This window comes from Mytilus galloprovincialis, chromosome 3 (assembly GCF_965363235.1).
Source record: "Mytilus galloprovincialis chromosome 3, xbMytGall1.hap1.1, whole genome shotgun sequence".
Taxonomy (NCBI): domain Eukaryota; kingdom Metazoa; phylum Mollusca; class Bivalvia; order Mytilida; family Mytilidae; genus Mytilus; species Mytilus galloprovincialis.
In genome coordinates, this window is record NC_134840.1 from 22573400 (window position 1) to 22601160 (window position 27761).

The following is a 27761-nucleotide window of genomic DNA, read 5'->3' on the forward strand; positions in this document are numbered from 1 at the left end:
TATATTTATTATAATAATAAGATTTCCTTGTGTATTAACTAAAAATACTCAGAAACAAAGTAATATAAAATTTATAAAAAAAAAGTTCGAGATTATTAAAATCGTAACCGGAAGTTGTGGTAAATTCCATAGAGAAATTTATTTTGGAGAGCAGATTAGAAGATAGGTATGGTTATTTTTAAAATTTCACCTTTATGGGAAAAACCAAATGAGGTAGAAGTCAATTTAAGACATAATGCTAAGATAATTCTTCTAAATTTGAAAGTTGTTTTAGGTATTCTTTACATGAGACAATCGTTCCGATCACAAGGTCAAATTATGTGCAGTTTACTATCCTCACCCGTCACGAAAAATCATTACAATAACCAAAAAATGAGACAAACCATCCATTTCAATTACATCATCAATGATCCTGAAATCAGTGTCATCAAACCCATACTTAGGTCTAGGAGCTGTACATATTTTCTCAATTCACTTATTATTTATATACTCTAGGCTCCTTATTTTCTAACGACACCCTAATACCAACCACGAAAAATAATACGTATACGTATGTCTCAATTATTTGCAGTGAAGTTATTTCTGTATTAATAAAGACAAACACCATTATAGAGACAGCCAGGTGCGATGACCATCTTCATGATTTATTAAACACATAAAACACAAGACAAATGTCCTCAAATAGTTTTCACCACCAATGGTATCAGTTCATTCAAATAATATACAATGGCATCAGTTCATTCAAATAACATACAATCTACAAAAGAAAAGTGCATAATTAGAATATGAACTCTACATATATAAGGCATGAACTGTTATACTGAAGATTAATCTTCCTATACACAAATACATGTATACACTACTCGTTAGATGGTCTCCACTCTTGTCAATAACTTTTCTCGTGCACACACGACTTTAAATACTTAAGGAACTTCTTACTCTATTGTTATAACAATTAGCCCACTACCTGAACTCGAAAATTCATTTGCCTGTCTTAAATAAATACAATATCATTGGACAAACAAGTTAACAAAGTTGTCATTAAAGGAAATAGAGCAGCTACATGTAGGCTTCATACAAAGAAATGTTGGATCCTGTCCTGAGGAAGTAAAAAATAACCCTATTTTAGCTGTTTCGACGTCACATTTAATACGCCTGCAGCCCATGGGACCTCACCTACAAAAACATATCTACTACATGTAGATTCATTGAGATTGCCTAGCGCTCTGGTGCACACTTTATCAAAAGCAACTACAATGTACTTAAGAGAGCCTGGAACAGTTACACCACTTTAAAAAGAACTTAACCTGATTGTCCCGAGTCTAGAGCCTGTAATACAGTGGTTTTTGTTTGTTAATGTGTTACATATATTTTGTTATTTGTTTCTTTTTGGTACATAAATTAGGCCATTAGTTTTCTTCTTTGAATTGTTTTACATTAGTCATTTGGGGGCCTTTTATTGCTGATTATGCAGAATTATCTTTCCTCATTGTTGAAGGCTTAACAGTGACATAAAGTTGTTAATTTCTCTGTCATTTGAGCTCTAGTTGAGAGTTGTCTGATCATTGGCAATTATACCACATCTTCTTTTTTATATGATAAACAAATTGTGTAATAAGGGTAATAACTTATGATCAACACTGGTGCTTTGAATAATTTAGTTGTACATGTTTTATTAAGATTAACTTGGGTAAGTTATATATGGACCATAATTTGGTATTCGGCCTTTGGTTTCTTTTTGTATCCTTTTTTATAAGTTCTAAAACTTTTAACTTTTATTCTGTGGGTTGTGTTGCTGTTAGAATAGTATTAATGGAACAATTGAGTTTTTCAAGAAAAAATTAATACATTTTGATTCACCGTTTACGTGACAGGAAACCAAACAGGAAACCAATCTTTATTTTCTTTATTTTGCACAATATATTTCAAAAGACATAAATGAACACCATTACTAGAGTTACTTGCTTCATGTTAATATTTAAAATCTATTTTCAATGTTAAATTAAAGTTTTTTTAAACGCGACAGGAAACCATAAGAAACCGAAAGCATTTTTTTTAGTTTTATTTCATTGCAAAATCTGCTTAAAATAATCTGAACAGTATACTTTTTCTTAAAATCCATCTTAAATGTAACAGTATTATAAAACTCCTAAATATGTGCTTGTTTTGAAAACAATAAGTACAATTTATTCAGAAATTTCCATATTTTCTTCATTGATACAGGATACCATAATCGTTGTATCTTGATGTTTTAGCCAAAAAAATGTATTTATATTTTGTTTTGAAATTCCAGTTATATACAATTTATTCCAAATCATTGGCAATGTAAAATTCTTTAAATCCAGTAAAGAAAAAAACTTTTAACTTGTAATTAAAATCTTTAAAATAGGCACCATGTGATATTTGTGACCTGTACACCATCTACATGATTTCCACATTTTAACCTACTTTAGTGGGCTTAAATCAATAAAGTACTTCCTTTCAAGTCATGCATGGTAAAAGTTTACTTCTCCTTTGACAAGTTTATTGCGTTTCTGGAAAGTGTTTGCAGAACATGAATAAAAAAAAATAATTAAAAATTGTGACAAAGATACCAACTTTGTACATTCCAAGTGTAACGGTATATTAACATGTATTTTTGATTAAATTATCTTTATTCACCTAAAATATCCAGTAATATTCAGGGCTCACACTACTTCAGAATTATAGGGAGAAGTGACTTCTCTTTTTGAAACTGATAGGGAGAAGTGGTGAGATTTGAAAGAGAAGTGCTCATTCGCGCGGTGCGCTACAATGTTTGGATTTTACAATAGTATAAAGGGCCATATGTAAATAATGCTCTTTTTATATTGTTAAATTCATATCTGAGTAAAAAAAATACAATTAAAGTAACATTTGAAAATAAAAGTTGTTTAAGTTTTACTAAGGTTCTTGTGAGAAACTTATTCCAACTAAATATCTAGCACTAAAAAAAAAAATTATTTAAAAAAATGTAAAGAAATTATAATATATCATTATTACAATTTAATTAAAAATTATCTTGTGTATGAAATTCAGTGTTTCTCATAAAAAAATATAAAAGTTATTAAGCTGGGCCATAATATATTGAAATTAGTATAATAGTCTCAGAGTTAAGCAACTTAATCAATAGTTTGAAACAATCCATAAAAAATATAGGGAATTATATACACCAATCAATTAGATGTAACCAAAAGTCTCTTAATGTGTGTGGAATGCGTAATTTTTCCCTTTGGGATCAATATTCTTCTGTCAGCTGTTCCGTCCGTGCGTCCGTAGTAATTATTGTAAAAGTATGGATTTCGGTCATAGCTGGTCCGGTTCAGATCCGTAGTTTAGAAATCGGTCAATGTATGTATGTATGTACTCGAGATTCCGCCAATGTAGACGCACCCCTTGATTGACTGCAAGGGTACAGCGGATCCATGTACACTCCCTAAGGATTAATGGAGATGTGTCCTTTACAATATTATCCCACCACCAGAACAATCCCCACCCAACACCGCCCAAGGGAGCGTGTAGGACACCGGGAAGTCTGTTATTATGTCGGAGGAAGCCGAAGTACTCGGAGAGAACCACCGGGTCACTCGGTGGAAACAGACAAACCAGAGAGATATCAGAAGATTGATCTCCTGGTCAAAGTAGGGGACAACTTTGACCAACCGAGGCCCCCAAAGTACCCATTCTAGTTTAACTGGTGTGGGTACCAGAGATGTGTGTGAGAGGGTGAAAATTACCCTTCTGATGTACTGATATTTTTAGCACCCCGAGTGAGAATCGAACTCGGGACCTTCAGCACTGTAGCCATCGGTCTTAACCACTAGACCACGAACTCACAATGGCGGACGAATGCAAGAAAATTTACAAAAATAAACGATGTTTGACAAGTTATTTGAAAAGAAACATGACGTTTTTAATGCAATAAATGGATTAAACATTTACTGGAGGCAACTTTTATCACGTTTAAATGAAGTAACAAACTTATTTTGCCGCCGAAATTTAGGTTTATGTACGTTTTCGAGTAACAAGCACTGGAACTTGCGAAAATGCATGAAGTGATAAAAAGTTGTATTTTTATCAAATAACCTGCTACACACTGCGAAGACAATGCTTCAACCTCTTTTCCAAAGATAATGAATCGTTTATGTCTGAATTTCTTTAATTATCAATAAAAAATTGATGTTTCATCAACTTGGTAAAAATTGAAAATGTCCGACTGAAAGCAAGTATCGTCAAGAACAGGGCGACTTGATTTCGCTTTTGGTGGTCGGGGAAAGCGAAGTGACGGTCGGGAAGGCGACTTCTTTGCCCAAGTCGCCTGGTAGCGTGAGCCCTGAATATTTACTGCTGAAGCAAAATCAATCCAACGAGCATCGGCACAGTGATAAGAGACGTAATGTCGATTGAATTTTCCAAGGACGCTTTACATCGTTATCCGTAAACGAAGTGTGTTATAACGTCTGTCAAATCTGAAATCGATTTTGTCAAGTCATTGGGCATTTATTTTCACACAAGATCGTATGTAACATTATGCACATAGGAAAAATAATAGACCCCCGGCGCAATCTCTTTGAAAATTGTATTTTCCTTTTTTAAACAAGACGAAACAGGTCTACAGATTATGTTTGCTAACATCCCGTTGGAAACAAAAACAATGTTTAGACCTAGTATTTCATATATCCGGCCGTAAGGGCGTGATCACATGTGAGTCACATGTTTCACGTATGACCGGAAATGTAACTCATAACGATAACGTCATTTTCTAACTTAATTATTACGAAGAACAAAATTAAACTAGAATGTAAATCATCTCTGATTAACCTGTTTGAACATCTCGCGAGAGTTTATATTTGCATATTGTTATAAAGAATTCTATTACAACAAAGCAGATTACATCATCTAAAATTTGCGTTACGAAATCGGAAACCAAAGTAACGCTAGTGTTCTTACACCTGCTACAGAAATACTTATAGTTCTCAGCATTTTCTTGTGACTATTCTTATTGGTCGATGTTCTTTATTTTTTGAAAGCAAAAGTTACGAATTTGCCGGTGACGATTATCTATAAATCAGTCAGCGTTATACACTGCGGAAGCGAAAAGTAACGCGAGAAACGACACAAAAATATGGTCGTATAATCTTTGAAATTTGTTAATTTCAATTTTTTTTCTAGGGAAGAGTAGCATACCCTTGTATGTTGATAAAAATAAAGGCATCTTTAGATGTAGTTACAACTTTTCTTACAGTAATACACATTTTTATCACTTTTCTATCGTTATAGGAAACGAGCCCAATAGCAAATTATGGTCCATATGTGTTAACTTTGATCATACAAATGTTTTAATGTTATGGTTCAAGTCCTTGACTTATATGTACAAAAAATGTATACTGGAAAAAGATGGTGTATTTATGTTTTGGTAGAAACTTAATAAAATAACCATGCAACATGTGTATTTATAGAGCGATTATTCTATGCCTTTTGTATTAACAAAACCTGCTTCAAAGCATATATACATATTTTGAATCTGATACATTTGTTTGATTGCAGAAGAAAAGTTACTTTTAAATCTAATTTTAACAATCGACTCATGATAAGATCCAAACCTGAATGGGTATCATCTCCAGTCATGTACATTTTCAAGTAACAAATGTTACTTATATATAAATATAATACCAAAATGAACATGTACATATCAATATAAAATATGAAAAGCAATGTTGAAAAAACATCTTGAAAATCCCATTAATTTCAATACTAGGCATACATTGTACATGTTGTATCATATGTGTACCCTTTTTTTTCGTTTCAGGGAAACTATTTGTTCAGCCATGAGTGAACAATTGAAGTTCATCACTCAGGAACTGAAAAAAGAACCATTCAGTAAGACCTACAACTTGATATCCTTTGATTCTCTTGAACCACTTCAGCTGTTACAAGTTCTCAATGATATCATTGCTGTCATTGATCCCAAGGTAATGAGAAGAATAACTGAATATGAACGGAAAACAACACAAAACTTTTTAATATAAAATCCACTGATCCTTTCCATGATTTTTTTATTCAATGTACATGTAGTACAGTAAAAATAAACACCAGGGTTTACCATGTGTAAATTTTCTTTTTTCACAAACTAACACATTTTCAAGTTTTCATTCTTTCTAACAAAAACAATCACTTTGCAGCATTGTTGTCATGTTTACTATACAATCCTACTTTTCTATTTCATCATGTTTATAATTAATGTACAATACAATTAATGAACAGTTTAGTAGGCTAAATAAAAATATATGTGTGGTTCCAGTTTTCGGGCCAACCCTAGTTTAAACCCCAGACCCTAGAACTTTTTTTTGCACTTTGGAATAATAAATTTTGAACAAACCCATTCTTGGAATGTAAACTTCAATAATTAAATGCACTAACTTCTGTCATCTAAAATGTATCCCAATTGTCAGTCTGTGCCCAAACTGTTTTAGGGTTTGTCTGATCGAAAGAGAAATTTGACTTTTTCTTCTATCATGTCTATATTGTCAACTAAAAAATTTAGAAATAAGTGTGACAAAATGATTTTTTGTCTGACATTTTGTTAGGCAAACAGAGTTTGGGATACATATTTTGTTTAATAAGGATAAAAAAGCAACTAATTCTTAACAGAATCTAACTTAACCCTCAGTTTTTGGTGGGGTTAGTGTAGCCTAGTCTTTAGTTTTCTATGTTGTGTCTTCTGTACTATTACATTTTTGTACTTTTCTGTTTGTCTTTTTATTTTTATGCCCCACCTACGATAGTAAAGGGCATTATGTTTTCTGGTCTGTGGGTCCGTTTTTTCAGTCCGTTCGTCCCACCCCAGGTTAAAGTTTTTGGTCAAGGAAGTTTTTGATGAAGATGAAGTCCAATCAACTTGAAACTTAGTACACATGTTTCCTATGATATGATCTTTCTAATTTTAATGCCAAATTAGAGTTTTTATCCCAATTGCAAGGTCCACTGAACATAGAAAATGATAGTGCGAGTGGGGTATCCATGTACTTGGGACACATTTTTGTTTAGTCATGGAGTTGTCAGTTTATATTCAATCTATGAGTTTGACTGTACCTCTGGTATCTTTATTCCTTCTTTTAATCTTACTGTTAAAATTGCAGATAAAAATATCATGCCCAAAATTGTCAGAGGACTTGGGTTTTTGGTGATTGTTGTAGGCTGTTGTACAGTGTGGTATCCTATATATTCAACTCTTGTTATCATTTTTGTATGAAATGAAAAGGTATTAAAGGTTTACTAATTCAAATTTCTTTTTCAGCAAAAACTAGATATAAGAGAAGAAAGTCCTGATCAAACAGCCATACGAATATTTACTACTCTTCGTGTGCTGAAGTACAAACCTCCAAATGAGTAAGTTTCTAATCTGAGAGATCCACTCAGAGACAGTAATAATATAATGAAAAGACATTTTGTAAAACAAGTCGGCTATATTTTATTTCTATATATACTGTCTTAATTGTTTCTTATGTTGGGTAACTGTCTCATTGACATATCCCCACACCTTCCTTTAGAATGAAATTCATAACAGTGTAGCTACGGCCATTCATTGACTGGGACAAATTAGGTGAACGTTCTTCTGTTATGGCCACTGCTCACAACGTACTTATTATAGAAATTTAAACTGTGAGGTCACCAAAGGTTCTCAACACCTAAATAAAATAATTAGAAATACTAATCAAGAATAACCTAAATGTGATTTGAATATAAATAAAAATGGCCTTCAACACGGAGCCTTGGCTCACACCGAACAGCAAGCTATAAAGGTTGAATACTTAAACTTCTTTACTTGATTTTTGTCGAGTCTGCAACTTTTGTTGCAGAAAGCTTGACATAGGGATAGTGATCCGGCGGCGGCTATTGCGACGGCGTTAGCTCACTTCTTAAAAGCTTTATATTTTAGAAGGTGGAAGACCTAGATGCTTCATACTTTGTATATAGATGCTTCATGTTACGAAGTTTCCGTCAGTCACATGTCCAATGTCCTTGACCTCATTTTCATGGTTCAGTGACCACTTGAAAAAAAAGTTCAAATTTGTTGTAATGTTGAATTCTCTCTTATTATAAGTAATAGGATAACTATATTTGATATGTGCGTACCTTGCAAGGTCCTCGTGTCTGTCAGACAGTTTTCACTTGACCTCAACCTCATTTCATGGATCAGTGAACAAGGTTAAGTTTTGGTGGTCAAGTCCATATCTCAGATACTATAAGCAATAGGGCTAGTATATTCGGTGTATGGAAGGACTGTAAGGTGTACATGTCCAACTGGCAGGTGTCATCTGACCTTGACCTCATTTTCATGGTTCAGTGGTTATAGTTAAATTTTTGTGTTTTGGTCTGTTTTTCTCATACCATATGCAATAGGTCTACTATATTTGTTGTATGGAATGATTGTTAAGTGTACATGTCTAGCGGGCAGATGTCATGTGACCTTGACCTCATTTTCATGGTTCAGTGGTCAAAGTTAAGTTTTTGAGTTTTGGTCTTTTTATCTAATGCTATATGCCATAGGTCAACTATATTTGGTGTATGGAAATATTTTATGATCTTTATGTCAGTCGAGCAGGTTTTATTTAACCGTGACCTCATTTTCCTGGTTCATTGCACAGTGTTAAGTTTTTGTGTTTTGGTCTATTTTTCTTAAACTATAAGTAATGTGTCAACTATATATGTTGTATAGAAGCATTGTTAGCTGTACCTGTCTACCTGGCATGGTTCATCTGACCTGGACCTCTTTTTCAAGGTTCATTGGTCTTTGTTTAGTTATCTTGGTTAATGTTAAGTTTATGTGACAGTTGTAATAAAGCTTAGCTTTATACTTGGGACTATCAACATAATATCAATGATTAGTATAGAAGGCGAGACATTTCAGCGTGTGCACTCTTGTTTGTTATATTTTGACTATCAATTTTCCTAATATGATATCGCACGTTCTTTCAGAAAAAAAAATGACTTAATTGGCTTTAAAAGTTACAATGCATGTTGTCGTCTGTTTATGTAGAATGTGTTTCTCGTTTCTTGTTTTTATATAGATTGGACCTTTGGTTTTCCCGTTTGAATAGTACTAGTAGTTTTTGGGGCCCTTTATAGCTTGCTGTTCGATGTGAGATAAGGCTCCGTGTTGAAGGCTGTACCTTGACCTATAATGGTTTACTTTAATAAATTGTTACTTGTATGGAAAGTTGTCTCATTGGCTGATTGATCAGCTTTTTTGCGGACGTCCAAGCGATTTAACAACTGCGTTTGTCGAATTAAGTCATCTGGTCTTAAGTTTTATTTTAGAACAAATGCATAATCCACTTTCAAAAGTTGTGCAAATACACATACTTGCCATTCATTGGAAAGTCAAAAAGCTATTTTGATTAAACCTTGTGAAATTTGAATTTACATTGATGTATTGGTAAAATGTAAAAATAAGTGTATATAGGAAACTTGAAATTATTTTGTTATTTTGTGTCATGAATTTGTATTGGTGCCATCTCGTATGTTTTTAAATATTAAATAGGAATAAAGGGGTAGTCAGTTTGTCTTATACGCCAATGAGACACAAAAAAAAAAAACAAGAAGAAAAAAGGTGCTACATTCATTCTTCAACAAAAGAATACATCACAAGTATATAAGTTTTGTTAGAAACGTGAGAAATTGTGTTGGACTTGAAGATAAGGCAAAGTGAAATATATCTGAATGAATGAATCGTTTTATGGTATTAAACAAATTAAAAGATTTTTGAATTATCCAGAACTCTTCACAAACAAAACCCACATGTATATATGCATTGAATAAATAGTAGGCCATTCTGAAATGATCACACCGTAGAAGTATTTATTCTGTTAATCAATGAGATATTTTGTGAATTAACCCTGTTACCCCATCAACTTAATAGGTTTTTTTACAATGGATAAACCTATTTTTTTATTATTATTAAATGATATCAGCTCTGAACATTATTATTCTTATAAATGACACAGTTGTAAGTGATGATATAACAAGTATTTAAAACAAATTCCTTTAAAACTTTGTAAAAAGAAAGTTTCATTTTATGTATCGAAATGTGTAACAAGTGAATATTTCAATCCCCACTGGAAGGCCTCTAAAAGACTGGGTGAGCATAAAATCATGGTCGTTGACAAACAAGTTACAACTTACAAACGTTTTACCGTCGACCACACTGTTATGAAATTAATTCTATTAATTAAACCATCACACTGTCAATGTTACTTTTTTCATACTTAAAATCTGAAATTCAGGAGAAAGGATATATTGCAGCATTAATCAAAGTATGCCGCTGAAATCACATTTATTACTAGACATTACATGTATTAACTTTATTCTATGGCTTAAACATTTAGCTTTGAACTGAAACAGATATATGAATATAAATAATGATGTATTTTATTTTATTTCTATAATAGTGATGTGTAAGTATTGTTTGTGAACTTTTGCTGTGATGTAGAAATCTGCTAGTTGTTTTATCTAACTAATAAATCTATGCATGTAGCGTTTTCCCAGTTACAAGTACTTTATAAGTTACTGTCTTACAGTTCTTCTTTTAAAGCATGCAAAACAAATAATTGATTAACTTGCTTGCTATATTTGTTTGGATGATTGTAAACAATAGGTAGGTAGTCTATTTCAGTGTGTTTACTATTTACTGGAATATGATTGGACAATAAACATTAAATTCATTTCATATCAATTCTTATTGTCCAATCAAATCCCAGTAAATATAAAAACAGACTGAAACTCCGCCTACCTATTGTTTGCAAACAACCAAGCAAACATAGCAAGCAAGTTGACCAATGTTTTGTTTTGCATGCTTTTATAGAAGAACTGTAAAGAACTCAAGTAGTTTCACTATAAAAATAATATCAAAAGGATTTTAACATTTTAGAAAAAAATAAAAATTTACAAAAAGATATTATGGAGGGGATAAGGAATTTCTTGATCCTACTATTTACTGAGATTACCACTTTTTAAATGAAGATTTTTTTTTCAATTACTTCACTTGTTGTTACAATGTTGTGACATAACAGAAAGACCACTTTTGAGTAAGTAGAATACATCTATGAAGTCCTGTTCTTTGCATTAACTGACTTGATATTTTAAGTAAGTAGAATACATCTATGAAGTCCTGTTCTTTGCATTAACTGACTTGATATTTTAAGTAAGTAGAATACATCTATGAAGTCCTGTTCTTTGCATTAACTGACTTGATATTTTAAGTAAGTAGAATACATCTATGAAGTCCTGTTCTTTGCATTAACTGACTTGATATTTTAAGTAAGTAGAATACATCTATGAAGTCCTTTTCTTTGCATTAACTGACTTGATATTTTGTTTTGTAGTTTATTTTGAAATATATGAATGAAATAACTTGCTTTTTGATTGACATCTTTTTCTGACAGTTTATAAATTGTAACACACGAATGGGAAAACTCTATTGTAAGTTACTTGATTATCTTTGCTCTGTGCAACTAATTGCATGTACTTTGTGTGTGGTTAGAGTTCTGCTTTTATTTCTATAGGAGCAATCTGTTTTGAAACCCTAAATAAGAATTCAGTATACTTATGTGCATGTCAATTCTTTTTCTATTTGGGTTAGAAATATTCAGATTTTGCTTTTAAAAAAGATAATGTATGGTAAATTATTTAAAGAAATATTTTTTTTGTAATTTTCATGTATCTGAAACATGGTAATGTTGTTGGTTCTATGTGAAATGTTTAAATGAGGAGAACATTCTTTAAATGTATTATAAGTCATACATATTTCTAATTTAAATGTATAACAGAACATTTTTTCCCTCAACTTAAATGTCTGCAAATTATTTGAGATGATCTCTTATGTAAACAGCAATACATTTTATTAGTATACTAGTACATGCTGATACCTGTTTTCATCAATCTGTGTCAAAAATAAACAACTTTCAAAGATTGTCTTCTTATAGGTCCACATTTAGAGCTGGATTGGTTCAAGGAGATAAGCTAGTTATTTACCCAATTTTAGAATGGCTGTTGAAAAGGGTACCAGAATTGCAAAAGAGGGCTTATTTAGCTCGTTTTTTGGTAAAAATAGATGTCCCATCAGAGATCATGGCTGAGGAAGGTATCCCAGATTTGTATGCTCAGGTAATTTTACAAATTAATGTAATATAATTCAAATTAAAATTGAGAATGGAAATAAGGAATGTGTCAAAGAGACAATAACCCAACTGAAGAGCAGAAATCATCATAAGACCATCAATAGGTCTTCAACACAGCCAAAAAAGTCTGCACCTGGAGTCTGGCTTCATCTGGCCCCTAAACATAAAATACTTCAGAGAAAATGGGACGTCACACTTAACTTCCAAACATGTAAATGAACTAAAATTAAAAAAACAGTAGACTTAAAAAGGCCAGAGGTTCCTTACTTGGGACAGGTGCAAAAATATGGCAAGGTTAAACATGCTTAGTTAGATCTCAACCCTCCCCTTATACCTCTTGCCAATGTACAATAAACAAACACATAGCAATACACACAGTACAACTTGGTTTAAAAGAAATCCGAGTACAGTGTCATAATAGGTAGCACTCACACCACATATTCCTATATCTATAGCAGAAGAAACTAAGGAAACTGACAATGATGCATAGAAATTTACAAATGACTACTATTAGTTACTGATATGCATTATTGATCAACTGAATGCCTACATCTTGTCCCTGGATGCACAGGTCTATGTGTTCAATCTCACAATTTACTTATTTAAAATATGCAATCGACAGTGGTGAATCGAAGTTGGAAAGATCGCTCTATGAATCGAGTTTAGAAAAACACTTTAATTTAATATATAGTAGTTAAAAATAACATGGATCGATTATAAATTCATTTACAGTTCAAATGATGTGATTCTTACAGTAATGTTCAATCCATGGCGTTTGTAACATCATGTTTTGTCACCCTAGAGCCCCTTTATATTTCACTTGAACGTCGCCATTTTATGTAAACAATATATTTTGGGTAAATGTGCTTGTCCCTTCATGCATATTCCAGTTTGGGTGTTTCATATTTCACTGATGAGTTGTGGAACTGCAATGTTTGTGTACAGTCTGAGGAGTAATGAACTATGAACATTTTTAAGGGGAAAAAAAGTTTTCCAAACAATACACATTTTAATTAATTTTAGAATCTCTGAGTTTCTGTGAATATATTACTATTTCAGTAAAATTTAAATGCCAATTATCAGTAAAATGTTCATTTTATCAATTAGGCATAGATCATAATTCTTATTTTATTTTTATTCTGAGGTTTTTATAACACTATCGAGAACTGGTCAAGTTGTATTTAAAGTTGGCATATTTTTAGCATGTGAATCAAGCATGCCCCAAGGTGACGTCATTATAGGAATTAAACAACCAATCGGGTCCTTTTATTTCAAATAAGGTCAACTTTGATCAAACAAAAGGTCATGAATTGGTTTGCAGGATTATGTCGGTAAAGAGTAAAAACCAGTGTTAAATTATCGAGCACTGGTCAGTAGAGTCTAATACAATATTTGAAGATTTTACAATAAGACTCCTTGAAATCCTGACAAAATTCAAATTTAGCATTTCTTGTTCACTTTTTTTCTTATAAAATTTGTATGAAACTGAAAGTATTTATCCATGTATTTTCTTTGATGTTATTTATAGTATGAAGAACTTATGGATCAGTTCAAAGATTTACATAAACAAGCAGAAAAGTTGAGGAGTTCTGGGTTTAATACGGGTGAAATTAGAAAAGATATATCTAACATGGAAGATGAGAAAGAACAATTGAATAAAAGGATAGAAAGATTGAAGAGAAAGGTAAAGTAAATAAAAGGATAGAAAGATTGAAGAGAAAGTTAAAGTATATAAAAGGATAGAAAGATAAAGTAAATAAAAGGATAGAAAGATTGAAAAGAAAGGTAAAGGAAATCATTACATAATGTCGGATATAAGGATAGAAAGATTGAACAGAAAGGTAAAGAAAATCTTTACATAAAGTCTTATATAAGGATAGAAAGATTGAAGAGAAAGGTAAAGACAATCTTTGCATAATGTCAGATATAAGGATAGAAAGATTGAAGAGAAAGGTAAAGAAAATCTTTACATAAAGTCTTATATAATGATAGAAAGATTGAAGAGAAAGGTAAAGAAAATCATTACGTAATGTCAGATATAAGGATAGAAAGATTGAAGAGAAAGGTAAAGAAAATCAACACATAAAGTCTGATATAAGAAAATTCATAATAGAAGTTATTGCAATTGTGAAAAACCTGTTACTTGAAGTGATTTTTGTGGAATTTGACCACTGACATGCTATTTCTTTATAAGAATTTTAAATCCATTTTAAGAGATGTTTTACTTTGTGTTGATGTTAAAGATAAAAAGATTCCATTACCTCGTCTCTGATGTTGATTATTTTGTGCTGATGAGGTGTAAAGCAATCACAAATCAATCATTACCTCTGCACAAAGTTAAAGATTTATTTAGTATTTATCTTCAAGTAGAATTTTCTGGTATGATGCTTCAGTGAACTTGATTATTTAGCAGCTCATTTCAAATCTTTATAGGTTTCAGGTACTTTTAACCTGATTAATGAAGAAACTGATGTTTTGTTTTATTTGTAGGTAGAATCTCATCCAAACTCCCAAACAATGATGAATGTAGCCAGGAATTTAAGACTTGAGAGAGACAAAGAAAAGAAGCTTGCTGAACAAAGACAAGAACAAGCCACATTGGTAATTATCTGAATGTAATTGAGAGCTGGCTCAAACTAAAAGTTTCTGATTTTTATACAACTTTTGAGCACATTTTATGCCCCATTAATGGGCATTATGTTTTCTTTTATACAACTTTTGAGCACATTTTTATGCCCCATTAATGGGCATTATGTTTTCTGGTCTGTGCATCTGTTCGTTCGTCTGTCTTTTCTGCTTCAGGTTAAAGTTTTTGGTCAAGGTACCGTAGTTTTTATACGCCCATCGTCTTTTAGAACACCTGTCGTCTTTTAGACGGGACGTATTATGGTATACCGTTGGCCGTCCGTCCGTCCGTCCGTCCTTCGTCCACACTTCGGACAATAACTCAAAAACACTTTCACCAATTTCCATGAAACTTAAGTGAATTGGTTATATCTATTGACGTAAGCTCCCTTTCGTTTTTTTTTAATTTCAGATTTTAAGTTTTGGATTTATGGGGCTTTATTCATAAAAAAGGGGGGATTTTCAACACTTCGGACAATAACTCAAAAAGGCTTTCACCAATGTCCATGAAACTTTGGTGAATTGTTTATATCTATGGATGTAAGCTCCCTTTCAATTTTTATAAATTTCAGATTTTAAGTTTTGGATTTATGGGGCTTTATTCATAAAAAAGGGGGGATTTTCAACACTTTGGACAATAACTCAAAAAGGCTTTCACCAATGTCCATGAAACTTTGGTGAATTGTTTATATCTATTGATGTAAGCTCCCTTTCAATTTTTATAAATTTCAGATTTTAAGTTTTGGATTTATGGGGCTTTATTTATAAAAAAAGAGGGATTTTTAACACTTCGGACAATAACTCAAAAAGGCTTTCACCAATGTCCATGAAACTTTGGTGAATTGTTTATATCTATGGATGTAAGCTCCCTTTCAATTTTTATAAATTTCAGATTTTAAGTTTTGGATTTATGGGGCTTTATTCATAAAAAAGGGGGAATTTTCAACACTTTGGACAATAACTCAAAAAGGCCTTCACCAATGTCCATGAAACTTTGGTGAATTGTTTATATCTATTGATGTAAGCTCCCTTTCAATTTTTATAAATTTCAGATTTTAAGTTTTGGATTTATGGGGCTTTATTTATAAAAAAAAGGGGGATTTTTAACACTTCGGACAATAACTCAAAAAGGCTTTCACCAATGTCCATGAAACTTTGGTGAATTGTTTATTAGTGTTGTTCCGATGATCGGAATAAGTCAGAAATCAGTTGGTTGGGCCTGGCGATGTCGATAATCGATTGGGATTTTGTTCAATCGATTGTCGTTAAAGTTTCCGGACTTTTAGCTTGTCAACTTCCGGTCCGTTTACGGTTTGCATTTTATATGCGCAGTCAAACAAATAATAACAAAAATACAAGTCGATGACAATTACAATGTCAAACATCCTTTAATTACCAATAACCAATTTCCTTCTTTATAAACGTGACAAAAGCATTGACTATACATATTTGCAGATTGAAGGAATGTTATTTAAGATTAATAACTTTGTATGAAATACTTTCCTTCAATACCGGTACTTGTTACGGTATTTACTTGTTACTTGAGAGCGTACAAATCATTCTGATTTTAGACAAAATAATTTCTTTGCTTCATTAGAACGTATTGCAAATTGCCTTTCATTAATGTTTTATCCATTTGTAGCATAAAAAACGTCATATTCCTTTCCAAATTGCTTGCCAAACATCGTTTATTTTTGTAAATTTTCCGAAATTTGTCCGCCATTAATAAATATAAGAATCACGAATCGGATACGGTTCAACTATGTAATAATTCCGCATTCTTGCAATTATAAGTTCAGACGCACAAATGACACAATTGACAGAAAATAATGATCACAAAAATGAAAAAAATGCATTCTACACGAATTAACAGACTTTGGCTTAATCCCCTTTGTTTACTGTATATATTATAATGCAAATGCATTGTTTTATTTTTTTCTGTTAATTTTAAATTTCTTAAAGTTAAAAACTTAATATATCTTTTCCTAATTAGAAGCATTCAAATGTTTATACAGTTATGTTATTGAAATTTTATTGTTAGTTACACCATTGAAATTTAGAAATGTTAGTGTCACTGTTGGTAATTAATGTTGTAATTATGAGATAAAATATCTTTAATATGAATCGTGATTCTTATTAATTCATTGTTTCAACTGCTAAATAAATAATTATCAAAGGTACCAGGATCATAATTTAGTACGCCAGAATATGAAAGGGAAATAAAAGATTATAAATATGAATATATAAACTCTGCAATGATATGGAATATACACATTAGACATGTACAATGAGACTAAATGCATGATTTCATTTAAAACAAAAGGGCAAGGTATTATGAAGCGATTATAACCGATAGTCGGTTGGTTGCTGTCATCCGATTGTAATAGATAATCGGTTGGTAATTTCAACCGATTATCCAACACTATTGTTTATATCTATTGATGTAAGCTCCCTTTCAATTTTTATAAATTTCAGATTTTAAGTTTTGGATTTATGGGGCTTTATTCATAAAAAAAGGGGGATTTTCAACACTTCGGACAATAACTCAAAAAGGCTTTCACCAATGTCCATAAAACTTTGGTGAATTGTTTATATCTATTGATGTAAGCTCCCTTTCAATTTTTATAAATTTCAGATTTTACATTTCCGTGTTATGAATTTTTATGCTTAAAAAAGGGGGGATTTTCCAATTTTGGGACAATAACTAACACTTTCACAAAATTTTATGCAACTTTGATAAATTGTTTGTATCTATTGACATAAGCTCCCTTTCCATTTTTATAAATTTTAGATTTTACGTTTTCTTAAGTAATGAATTTTTATACTTAAAAAAAGGGGGATTTTATGAAACTTTGGTGAATATATTAATGTAACATCCCTTTTGATTTGTATATATATTTCTAGTTGATCATATAAATTCATTTAAAGCATAAAAGACAAGTTAAAAGAGCAACGGGCGTATCATGCGCTAAAGCGCAGCCCTTTATTGATGAAGTTGAAGTCCAATCTAATTGAAACTTGGTACACATGTTCCATATGATATGAACTTTCTAATTTTAATGACAAATTAAAGTTTTTACCCCATTTTGACAGTCCACTGAACATAGAAAATGATCATGTACTAGGGACACTGTTCTAGGGACACATTTTTGTTATACAACTTTTGAGCACATTTCAAAACATTTTTGTTATACAACTTTTGAGCACATTTCAAAACATGCTTATATCACATTTTTTCAAAAATTTACATAGTGGAAACAGTCGAGGATCAAGATATAAGTAGTCCTTGCATATTATAGGTACAAAATTATATTTCACTGAGAAATCTACTCAATATCATTACATGTATATTACATTGGGTGCAATGGATTATCATGAATTGGCAGTGAAGTATATATAAACCTATTATTTCAAATGTGAAATGAATGAGATAATTTAACTCCTCTGAGTATTGTCAAGATGTTGCCGATGAAGTTGCATCAAAACTGTTTAAAATGTCTCGAAAAAGAACAATTTCCATTCATTTTCTACTTTATTTCCAATAAAAAGTCCATGCTAAATGTTATAAGAAGAATAGCTTATCCAAGATTTAAGATATAAAAAAATATTCAACTTATGACGGAACAACAGTGATAATCAGCACATTTGAGAATAAATGAATTTTTAGTCACTGGTTAAACATTTTTCTATATTCCAATTCTTGGATCAATGATTGAATGATAAACAAGATTATGTATTTTTGAAATGTAATGCAAAAAGTTTATCCTAGTTCTAATATAAGAGTATAAACATGATAAAGAAAATCTCTACTTATGTGATTACAGATTCAACATGAAGAACAGAAAATCAGAAGACTTCAACAACAACTTCATGATCAGAGACAAACAAGTGTTGGGGCTAATCCAGACAGTATGTGCAATTTAGTATTACACCCTAATAGATCAAATCCTTAATAAACAAAATATAAAATATTGACGTACAACTGGTGCTATCCAGTTTGATAAATTTTGAAAAACCAAATGTTGATTATATTTGTGATAGATAATTTCCTACTATAACCATTTTGTAGATTGTCCTAGGCATGTTCCATATTTCATAAACTAATTCAACCACTTTACCCTGTTGACTACAATATTATATGCTTTTTCTTTGAACTTTGAAATGCTCTGTAAACATCAAAGTTTTAGGTAGCAATAAACAGTTAGGAAAAAATACTAAAATTTGCCCTTATGAATTTTACTATCCCCTTTTCATTGCTTTCTTGCAATATCAAGCTTACTGTTTGTGTCATATATGGGCATATGTATGTAATCAGAATCTTCCATAGATTTTTTATCCAGTATATAAAATGGTAAAATATAATTTCTTTTTTGGTGTATCCATGGCAACAATCTGCATTTATTTGTTATAAAATATTGCAAAAAGGGGGGGGAAAGATGTCACATATTTCCCCAAAATTTTATTAAAAGTAGAATTTCATTCGCTTGAAGTAATACCTTTTCTGAAACTGTGTATATATATCATTCAGTAAATCCAAAGAAAATCATATGTCTTTCGTCTCATTTTTTTGTAAAATTGCGTCAAAAACTTCGTGTAGAAAAAGAGTGTTTGTAAACAGTACATTAATTTCTGGACCGATGGCCGGTCTAGCTATGAAAATACGGATTGTCAAACAGAAAACAGCCCATAAAACATGTATAAAATAATCTTGATGCTCTTATTAACCATCTTTGAAGGCTAAATTAGCACTCATCTGTCTAAAAATGAATTTTACTACACAATAACTTTCCTATTTGAAAAATCCACAGGGGCCAAAATGCGAAACTATACTCCTAACTGTGTATTGCTACCTTAAGTTAGTATTTATATAACAATAGGAAAGAAACTATACATATTTTTTACATAAATAGTTTATTTAAAAGTTTTATTTTGTAGTTTAGAAATATATTGAATATATACCAAAGTTAAGTGGACCAATAATTTCCATAGATGAATTTAATATTCGTGCATTTTCGAATATGCTTCCAATGTCAGATTGTTAATGCTATTACATTGCAGTAAAGAAAATAAAGAATTGATGTCATTTATGCTAATTTATCTCTTGTCAACAAACTACACTAATTTATAAAGAATTATTCAACATTAATCTATTGTAGCACTTTTACAAAGACTTGAAGAAGAAACAAGGACCAATAAATACATTGTAACTGAAAGGTTACCAAAAGATATAACTGGACGTCGTAAGACTTTACAAGATTTACAACGTGTAGTTGCTGAACCAGCAATGGGACAGTCAGACTTGGATCAGCTTAATTCACAGGTATTATCACTGGAATTTATGGTACTAACAATTTTTTATTTCAATACATATTTGAGCAGTCAAAATATATTTATTTTATGATTTTTCCTTTAAGATATATACAAGAACTGACAGCATAATTGTTTTTGATGTAAAAAACTTGTCTACCTGGTATTTCATTAATTATTTACATATGATATGAATTTCGTTTTAATGTGGTTGCATGTATAATTCCCTTTACCCTTTGAGCTAACTGCCAGGAAATTATATGAATGGTAAAAAATAAAATTAAATCAAACCAAGTAAACTAATTCAGATGAAAGAAACTCTTTTTTATATGCTTCAAGTAAAATTTTCAATTTTCATTTTTCATGTCCTTGCTTTTAAATTACATTATTTTGACACATGTTTGTGAATTGGAAATATTGAGAACATTTAAGGAATGACTGTAATATTTGGTGCACACTGAATAACGCGCGTAGCTGGATATTTAACAGTGTGCAGCACATTTTTTATGTTATTTCGAGCCAATCAGAAGACGTGTTACATCCCAAATTAAATTATTCAAGTACCACCAAAATCTATGTATTTTGCACATCACAACTACATTTATAATGATTTCATGTAGGGAAAACTACACATTTTTAATTATGTATTATCCCAACATTAAAACAGACATAAATTAAAACCTGATATAATTAGTTCACTCCCCCTATCCTTTTGTTAACCTTGTTATTACACCATATACTATTACAGATATCTGAGTTAAATTCTGAGATAAATCAGCTGATGGAGAAGAGAATGTTAGCGAGTCGTGACCCAGATGATAAATCTAATCTCTTTAGACAACAGGTATGTACTTATATTATAAATTGAGAAATTTATGAATTTGCCTTTCATATCCAGAAAACTAAGGCAAATTGAGATTTGGTAACCATATATATAATTCCTAGCTTAAAAATGGGAATCGAGTCAAATGATAAAAATAAGAAGATGCGGTGAGATCGCAAATAAGACAAATCTCAATGAGAGACTGAATGGCACAGAAATTAACAACTATTTGTCACTATACAACCTTCCAACAATGACCACACCTTAATAGTAGGCTTTAAAAAAGACTGTCTGCTTCAAATTTATTTTAGAAGTTCTAATTTGCCCCTAAGTTTTGTCCAAAACATTTCAATTGATATCGGTTTCTTTGTATTCATGTGTGTACATATTATGCCGCTAATAAAAGATATTGTCACATTTTCATAATAAATGCTTTCCATTGGTGATGAATTGTTACACAAATGGTGCTACTATTTTCTTTGGACAATCAATAAGCAGATAGTCTTATTTTGCCTTGTCAATGTAAGAACTTTTGAATTCCAATTTCTTAATTTGAATTGTCATAAGATTTCTGTCTTGCAAAAGGAAAACAAGTATAAAAAATACTTTTTTTTATCTTTGAAGTTTAAAGATATAGGAGATGGGAACCATGTTTTGGGTATTTACTAAGAGTTGGCTATTGCAACTTATTCTTATATCACAGATTTTAATTGATAAGATTTTATTTCAGATATTAAGTATCTTTCTTATTTTTGTAGGCTTCTATCATTGCTCACAAGAAAGAAGCTGCAGTGGAGACTTACAGGGGACTGAGAGATGAGTATAATCATATTCAGCAGGAAATTGAACAGAAAAGAGACATGGTAAAGGAAGCTGGTGGCGGAGAGGTTCTCAAAGGGGAAGATGTAAGTATAGATATATATCGGGGGATGAGAGATACTCAAAAGGGAAGATGTAAATATGCATATAGAGGCTTATCCCTATTTTTATGCCCCACCTACGATAGTAGAGGGACATTATGTTTTCTGGTCTGTGCGTCTGTTCATCCTTCTGTTTGTTCATTCGTCCGTCTGTACCGTTTCAGGTTACAGTTTTTGGTCAAAGTAGTTTTTGATGAAGTTGAAGTGCAATCAACTTGAAACTTAGTACACATGTTTCCTATGAAATGATCTTTCTAATTTTAATGCCAAATTAGATTTTTTACCCCAATTTCACGGTCCACTGAACATAGAAAATGATAGTGCGATTGGGGCATTTGTGTACTATGGACACATCCTAGTTTATTTATCATGTTTTATGTCAAGGTCTAATTTTATATGGTTTAATGGAATTGATGCAGGTTTAATAAAGTTCTATGTGCAATTTTGTATTATACAATATATTTGACTTAAATACCATTTACAATATATATAACATACCAAATCAGATTGGATGAAAATTGTATTTTACTCTTATGTACTGTTGTTTTTTTAAAAAGGAAATGGACTTTATTTATGTACTGTTTAATTAAAGTATATTGATTTCAGTTCAAGAGGTATGTTAATAAGTTGAGGAGTAAAAGTACTATTTACAAGAAGAAGAGACAAGAAATAGCAGAAATACGAGCTGAAGTTGGTGTGCTATCAAGAACAGAGGAAATCTTAAGACAGAGGGATGAAAATATGAACATGCAATTGGTATGCTATAAATTATTTCATTATGAAATACATATATAAATTAATTTTATAAATTTGTATGTTGGTATAGTGTTTTTATTTCAATAGAAATTGTTTGTTACCTGTAACTTTTATAAATGTATATATATATTTAGTCTTTGAACATTTGTTTGTACAGATAATTTTGAATGTTTCAAGTATGGGTGATATAAATATTATTACATTATTTTAAATGAAAATGATCCTAAAATCATTTATATGTGTAGTATATACTGTCTTCATTCAACTCTTGTTAACTTATTGTAGTCTGCCCTTGAAAACAAAAAGGGTGTAGCAGGCTACAGACAGACTCAGGAAGATTTAGAGAAAGTGTCCTCAGTGAAGAGTGAATATGATGATAGAAAGGGCAAAACATTGGAGGATATGTCAGATATGGTTACCAGGATGAACAGAAAAATAGCAGAGAAAAAGGGAGCTTTGGCACCAATTATAAAGGAACTAAGACCACTAAGACAGAGGAATACAGTAGGTTTTGATTTTTAATGAATGAATTTACTATTTAAGACAATCTTTTGATAGTTTTTATACACATGATAGTTGATTTGGAATGTTATAGTACAAGATCACATTTTACCAGTAAATGTGAAACTGTAGAAATAGAAACATAATTTATATATTATAAAAAAAACCATTATTGATAATTGCTGTTGTTGTTGGATGTTGATTGTTGATTTGATACTGTGGATTCATGGATATTCTTTAGATATTCATCAGATACCAATTTTCATGTATTTTAAAACAAGTAGGGAGAAATTGCAATATTTAATTACCTCTAAGTTGAAAAAAAATTCCTACCACAAATTCAAACAATAATAAGTTATGAAATGAATAGTCAGTAACTAGTCGAAGTTTAAAGTCTCATGGATTTTAGCTCAATTTATTTGAGAATTTCTATATATAAGTTAAAGCTTGGAACCAAATGGAATTTTCCCTGACAATTAAGGATTTTGATATAAATACAATGTCTTGGTTCAGCGTTAAGCATTTACAAAAGGAGAATGAAGAATTGATGAATTTTAACATGTGATTTTTTTGGTCTTCTAGGAATTAACAGCAATTTTTGAAGAGAAGAAACATTCTTATGAAACTGCTAATGCAGGACTAGAGAGTAATATGGCAAAACTAGAACAGGTAATTTGTTGTTAACATATAACTTGGTTATTAAATAACGATCATGATTAAATGATTTGGTCCAAAGCTCAAGTTCAGCCGTAATCTGTTACCAACATCTGATAAAATATTCATCTGACAAATTCAATATTAACTGTAAGTTAAAACGTTCAAGTATTTCTGTCCAGACCAACTTCTTGTCCTTTGTTTGATTCATTTGAAATTTTGTAAAAAAATGATCATGATATTCAAATATCACTATGTGATGGACATTTTATTGTTTTGTTTATATAAAGTTATGCCCCCTTGACCTACACTTGTTTTACTTTTTTCAGAACAGACTATATGTCATTGTTATTCATCCTAGAAGGTTTATTGTATCTATGCACAATTTGATGAAGTGTTAGATTCTAAATTTGAGAATGAAAACTGTGCTTTGTGGATAGGATGATTTAGTCGAGACATCTCCTCCTAGGAAAAAAAATTATTGCCCTGTCTAGTCCCTTTTCACTTGAACTCCTCCAAGGTTAAATATATCTTCACTGAAGTTAGTTCACAGTTGGATCCTAATTTGCAGATGTGTATATGGTTAGGGTTTTCCAGTCCATTGAGTTTCCAACGATAAAATGACCATATGAACTTTGAAAGTTGGCTTGTCTTGATGCTATCTTGTCATCTCTCAAAGATGGTTCATTATATATATATATATATATTCAAAACTAAGTATGCTGTTAAATCCTGATATGGAACTAATCATGTTTGTAAGATGTACATGCATTTGATACAACATAAAATAAAACTCAAGAAAAAAGTCCAAATTTATATTATCCACTTCTTTGATTCTGGGTCACTTGCAGAATTCCCCTTCTATCAAGGATGCAGGGGAATTTGTCCAGCTTAGTGGTCAGTTCAAGTTATTTGATCAGCATAAGAATGAAGACATGACAGCATCAATTTCTTAAATGCATGTTTCTTTATTTGTTTACAGGAGGTCAGAGGTTATCATGAGGAATGTAAGCAGGAAGAATCTCGTTACCATTACCTGAATTGTATGATCAGAATGATAGAAATGCAACAACAGAAAGTAGCTGAGGAAATGAAAGCTTATACTTCATCTGATCCTTATACAAGGAAGAAAACTTTCAGGTACAGAAAAAAAGGGGAAAGTAGTAGAACCAGTAACCTCAATAAATGCCCCTGTAAAGATTTATTTATTATCTTAAATTGTTTGAGAAAATCTAATTTGTAAAATAAAAAAAGGACAATGTTTGTCCTATTTCTTAACCTATATTACCCAGGAATGCTGATAGCTTACATTTAACTGTAGCCTGCATAGAGAGTGGAACTAAATGAACTTATGTACCACAATAATATTAAAGTCTGACGGAAAAATGGGTGGGGAATGGCAGTCTAGCTAAGAAAGGCCATTTTCACCCAAAAATCAAGACTCTACAGATTTTTTTTTCTATTTTTGACTTCACTTGCAGTGTTCTCCCCAGGCCGTTTTAGCGTACCGCGACGCTATATTTTTTCACCGTGATGCTATAATAATTCCCGCGACGCTATTATAATTTTGAAGAAGCTATTTTACTTGTCCTCAATTTTGAACTTTCATCTATTATCGATTATGATCATAAAAGTTATATCACCTTTAATTGTAATCCCTTTAAGTCGGACACTAAAGGCAATTAAGAGATTAAATAGCTAGGTGTTAATTGCCCTCAGGGTGATAACTGTTAAAGTGTTTGGATGCGAATATCCCAAGCTGACACTTGTGACATGACTAATACCACGTGTCTGCAATCACCAATATCGACATGGAAAAATGCAATCACAAAACAATTCAAAATCAACGTTTTGTATTACGAAAATTTCAGAGATTGAAACGATTTTTTTTTTTTTTTAAAAGGTCGTTTATTTGTGCAACTCTCCAAAAATTACTTTCTTTCTCTTACGGTAATACGAAAGCGAGAATTTTGGTTTAGAGCTAAAATAAGTTTAATACTTCTTTAAAAAGTTATCATAATTGGCTTAAGTTTATGTTTAATCCATTTAATGCATTAAAAGCGTCTTATTCATTCACAATCTCTTGTCAAACAATGTTTATTCTCGGACTCATTTTCGTAAATTTTACTACGGCCGCCATTGCACATTTTTGTGTAAACTACGGATCGGAACCGGACCAGATATGACAAAAATCCGCATTTTCACGATAATATCAACAGATGGACAGTAGACAGAAAAATTAAACCAAGAGAGAAAACTACGCATTAACAGACTATTTGTTAGATAACTTTGTTAAAAATACATATGATTTTGATGTAAAGATAAGAAACAACTGGGACTAATTCATTGAGTGGCATGAAACAATGAATTTCATAAACATGATAAAAAAAAGTTTTTCAATTGATTTTTTTTGCTTCTTTTGCTACTTTATCTTTACTTGATATAATATAAAAAGTAGTTAATTTTGTCTACTAGATAATTTAGTTTTGTATAAATACAGGTTGCACTGTAATGAACCATTCATTCATTTGACTTATTGTTGGGTAACTGAAACCACATATTTATTTTTATTTGGCACAAGAGGAAAAAAATAATTCTGTAACTATAAATGAATAAAGAAGACATAAACTGAAACAACTGTTTTTGTGGTTATAGTTTAATTGTATTCTCAGTTATGAATTGAACAATATAAACTAAAACATATAAAGGAAATAGAGCATCAACGCGACGCGACAAACGACATTAAAAAAAATACAGTTATTTTTTTTTAACGCAAAATGTGATGCTATCCAAAATTTCTGGGGAGAACACTGACTTGGATTTCCCAAATGATATTTAGAATATAATCATGTTTAGAAATTAAAACTGTTAGAAGTTTATGATCTCAGTTCTATGTGGGACCGACTTTAAAGCCCCTCTCCCCCAAGTACACGCACACAAATTAAAAAAAAAATGTTTTTTCTCAAATTTCGGTTCAAACCTGATCTGATGAACATAAGGTCTAGAATTCAAAGCCTCAATTTAAGGGGACATCAATTATCTTATCAAAATATTTAAAAGAGCCATTGGGACCAAAGAAGGAGATTTAGAGAAGAGGTCATTATATTAAGGCCTCTCATGGGGAGGGTTAGAAAGTTAATGAAAGCAAATACTTTTTGATGTTTGTTTTTCAACTAAATTATATGTATAACAATTTTGAATTATTATTTTTGTAAACTTTCCAAAATGTTTTTACTCTAATATTTTCTTAAAATGATTGTTTAGGTATAAAAGGTTGTTATATATATGAACAAGGTAAACTTTATAATTATGCTTTGTCTTTTGGAAGTAGATTGTTGATAAATGACATGAAGCAAAACAGTTTATTGTCTTGGAATCACAAATTATGTTGAATAGAGATCAGTATAACCAATGTTCTAAATATTGGAAATATTTGTTTTTTAGAGAGTTATATCAGAGAAAAGTTCAGGAGCAAGAAAATCTTGGTAAAGGCCTAAGAGAACAGCAGAAAACTGTTCGTGAAAGTCATGGTCCAAGTATGACACAGATGAAAATGTGGAAAGACTTAGAGCGACTAATGGAATGTAAACGACAGTGTATGGAGCGTAATGCTGGAATGACTGCCCAAGGAATATCTAGTTATGGGGAAGCACCTCCAGCTGTTTTAGAAGATGACCGTTTAGTTCTGTGATATAACATTTGATCTGTTAAACTGATCATTTATTTATTTTTTATGTTTGTATTGTTGTAAAGTAACATTCCATTCTACTGTATTCCGTCCAATAAATATGGTATACTTTGATGAATTGTTATTTCAATAGCCGTCTCTCTACAGTATTCATACACAAATATCAGTAGCAGTGATTTTGCCTGTGCTTATTAATTTCACCATTTTCAAAATGAGGAGAAAAGTACCTAAAAGAGAAAAAAAATTGCCTATTTTATACCTATACAATTTGACCTGGCAATATATTTGTG

At 31.2% G+C, this 27761-nt stretch overlaps 1 protein-coding gene across 1 annotated transcript; it reads left to right on the forward strand.

Moving 5' to 3' along the window:
- The first annotated feature begins 88 nt into the window (after positions 1-88).
- Positions 89-27582, forward strand: LOC143067436 (intraflagellar transport protein 81 homolog). Its single transcript, XM_076240706.1, has 15 exons — positions 89-166; positions 5828-5990; positions 7316-7407; positions 12003-12183; positions 13726-13881; positions 14688-14798; positions 18647-18731; positions 19979-20142; positions 20878-20973; positions 21711-21857; positions 22479-22628; positions 22914-23132; positions 23712-23798; positions 24766-24923; positions 27228-27582. Exons 2-15 carry the CDS (start codon positions 5847-5849, stop codon positions 27472-27474), a joined length of 2037 nt encoding a protein of 678 aa, XP_076096821.1. The 5' UTR covers positions 89-166; positions 5828-5846; the 3' UTR covers positions 27475-27582.
- Positions 27583-27761: the final 179 nt, after the last annotated feature.

What these genes read in the sequence shown, in the direction of transcription:
- LOC143067436 (XM_076240706.1), top strand. Translation starts at nt 5,847, where the DNA reads ATGAGTGAACAATTGAAGTTCATCACTCAGGAACTGAAAAAAGAACCA. An exon ending in AAGTACAAACCTCCAAATGA is followed by an intron (nt 7,408 to 12,002) that starts GTAAGTTTCTAA and finishes GTCTTCTTATAG; the next exon opens with GTCCACATTTAGAGCTGGAT. An exon ending in ATATGGCAAAACTAGAACAG is followed by an intron (nt 23,799 to 24,765) that starts GTAATTTGTTGT and finishes ATTTGTTTACAG; the next exon opens with GAGGTCAGAGGTTATCATGA.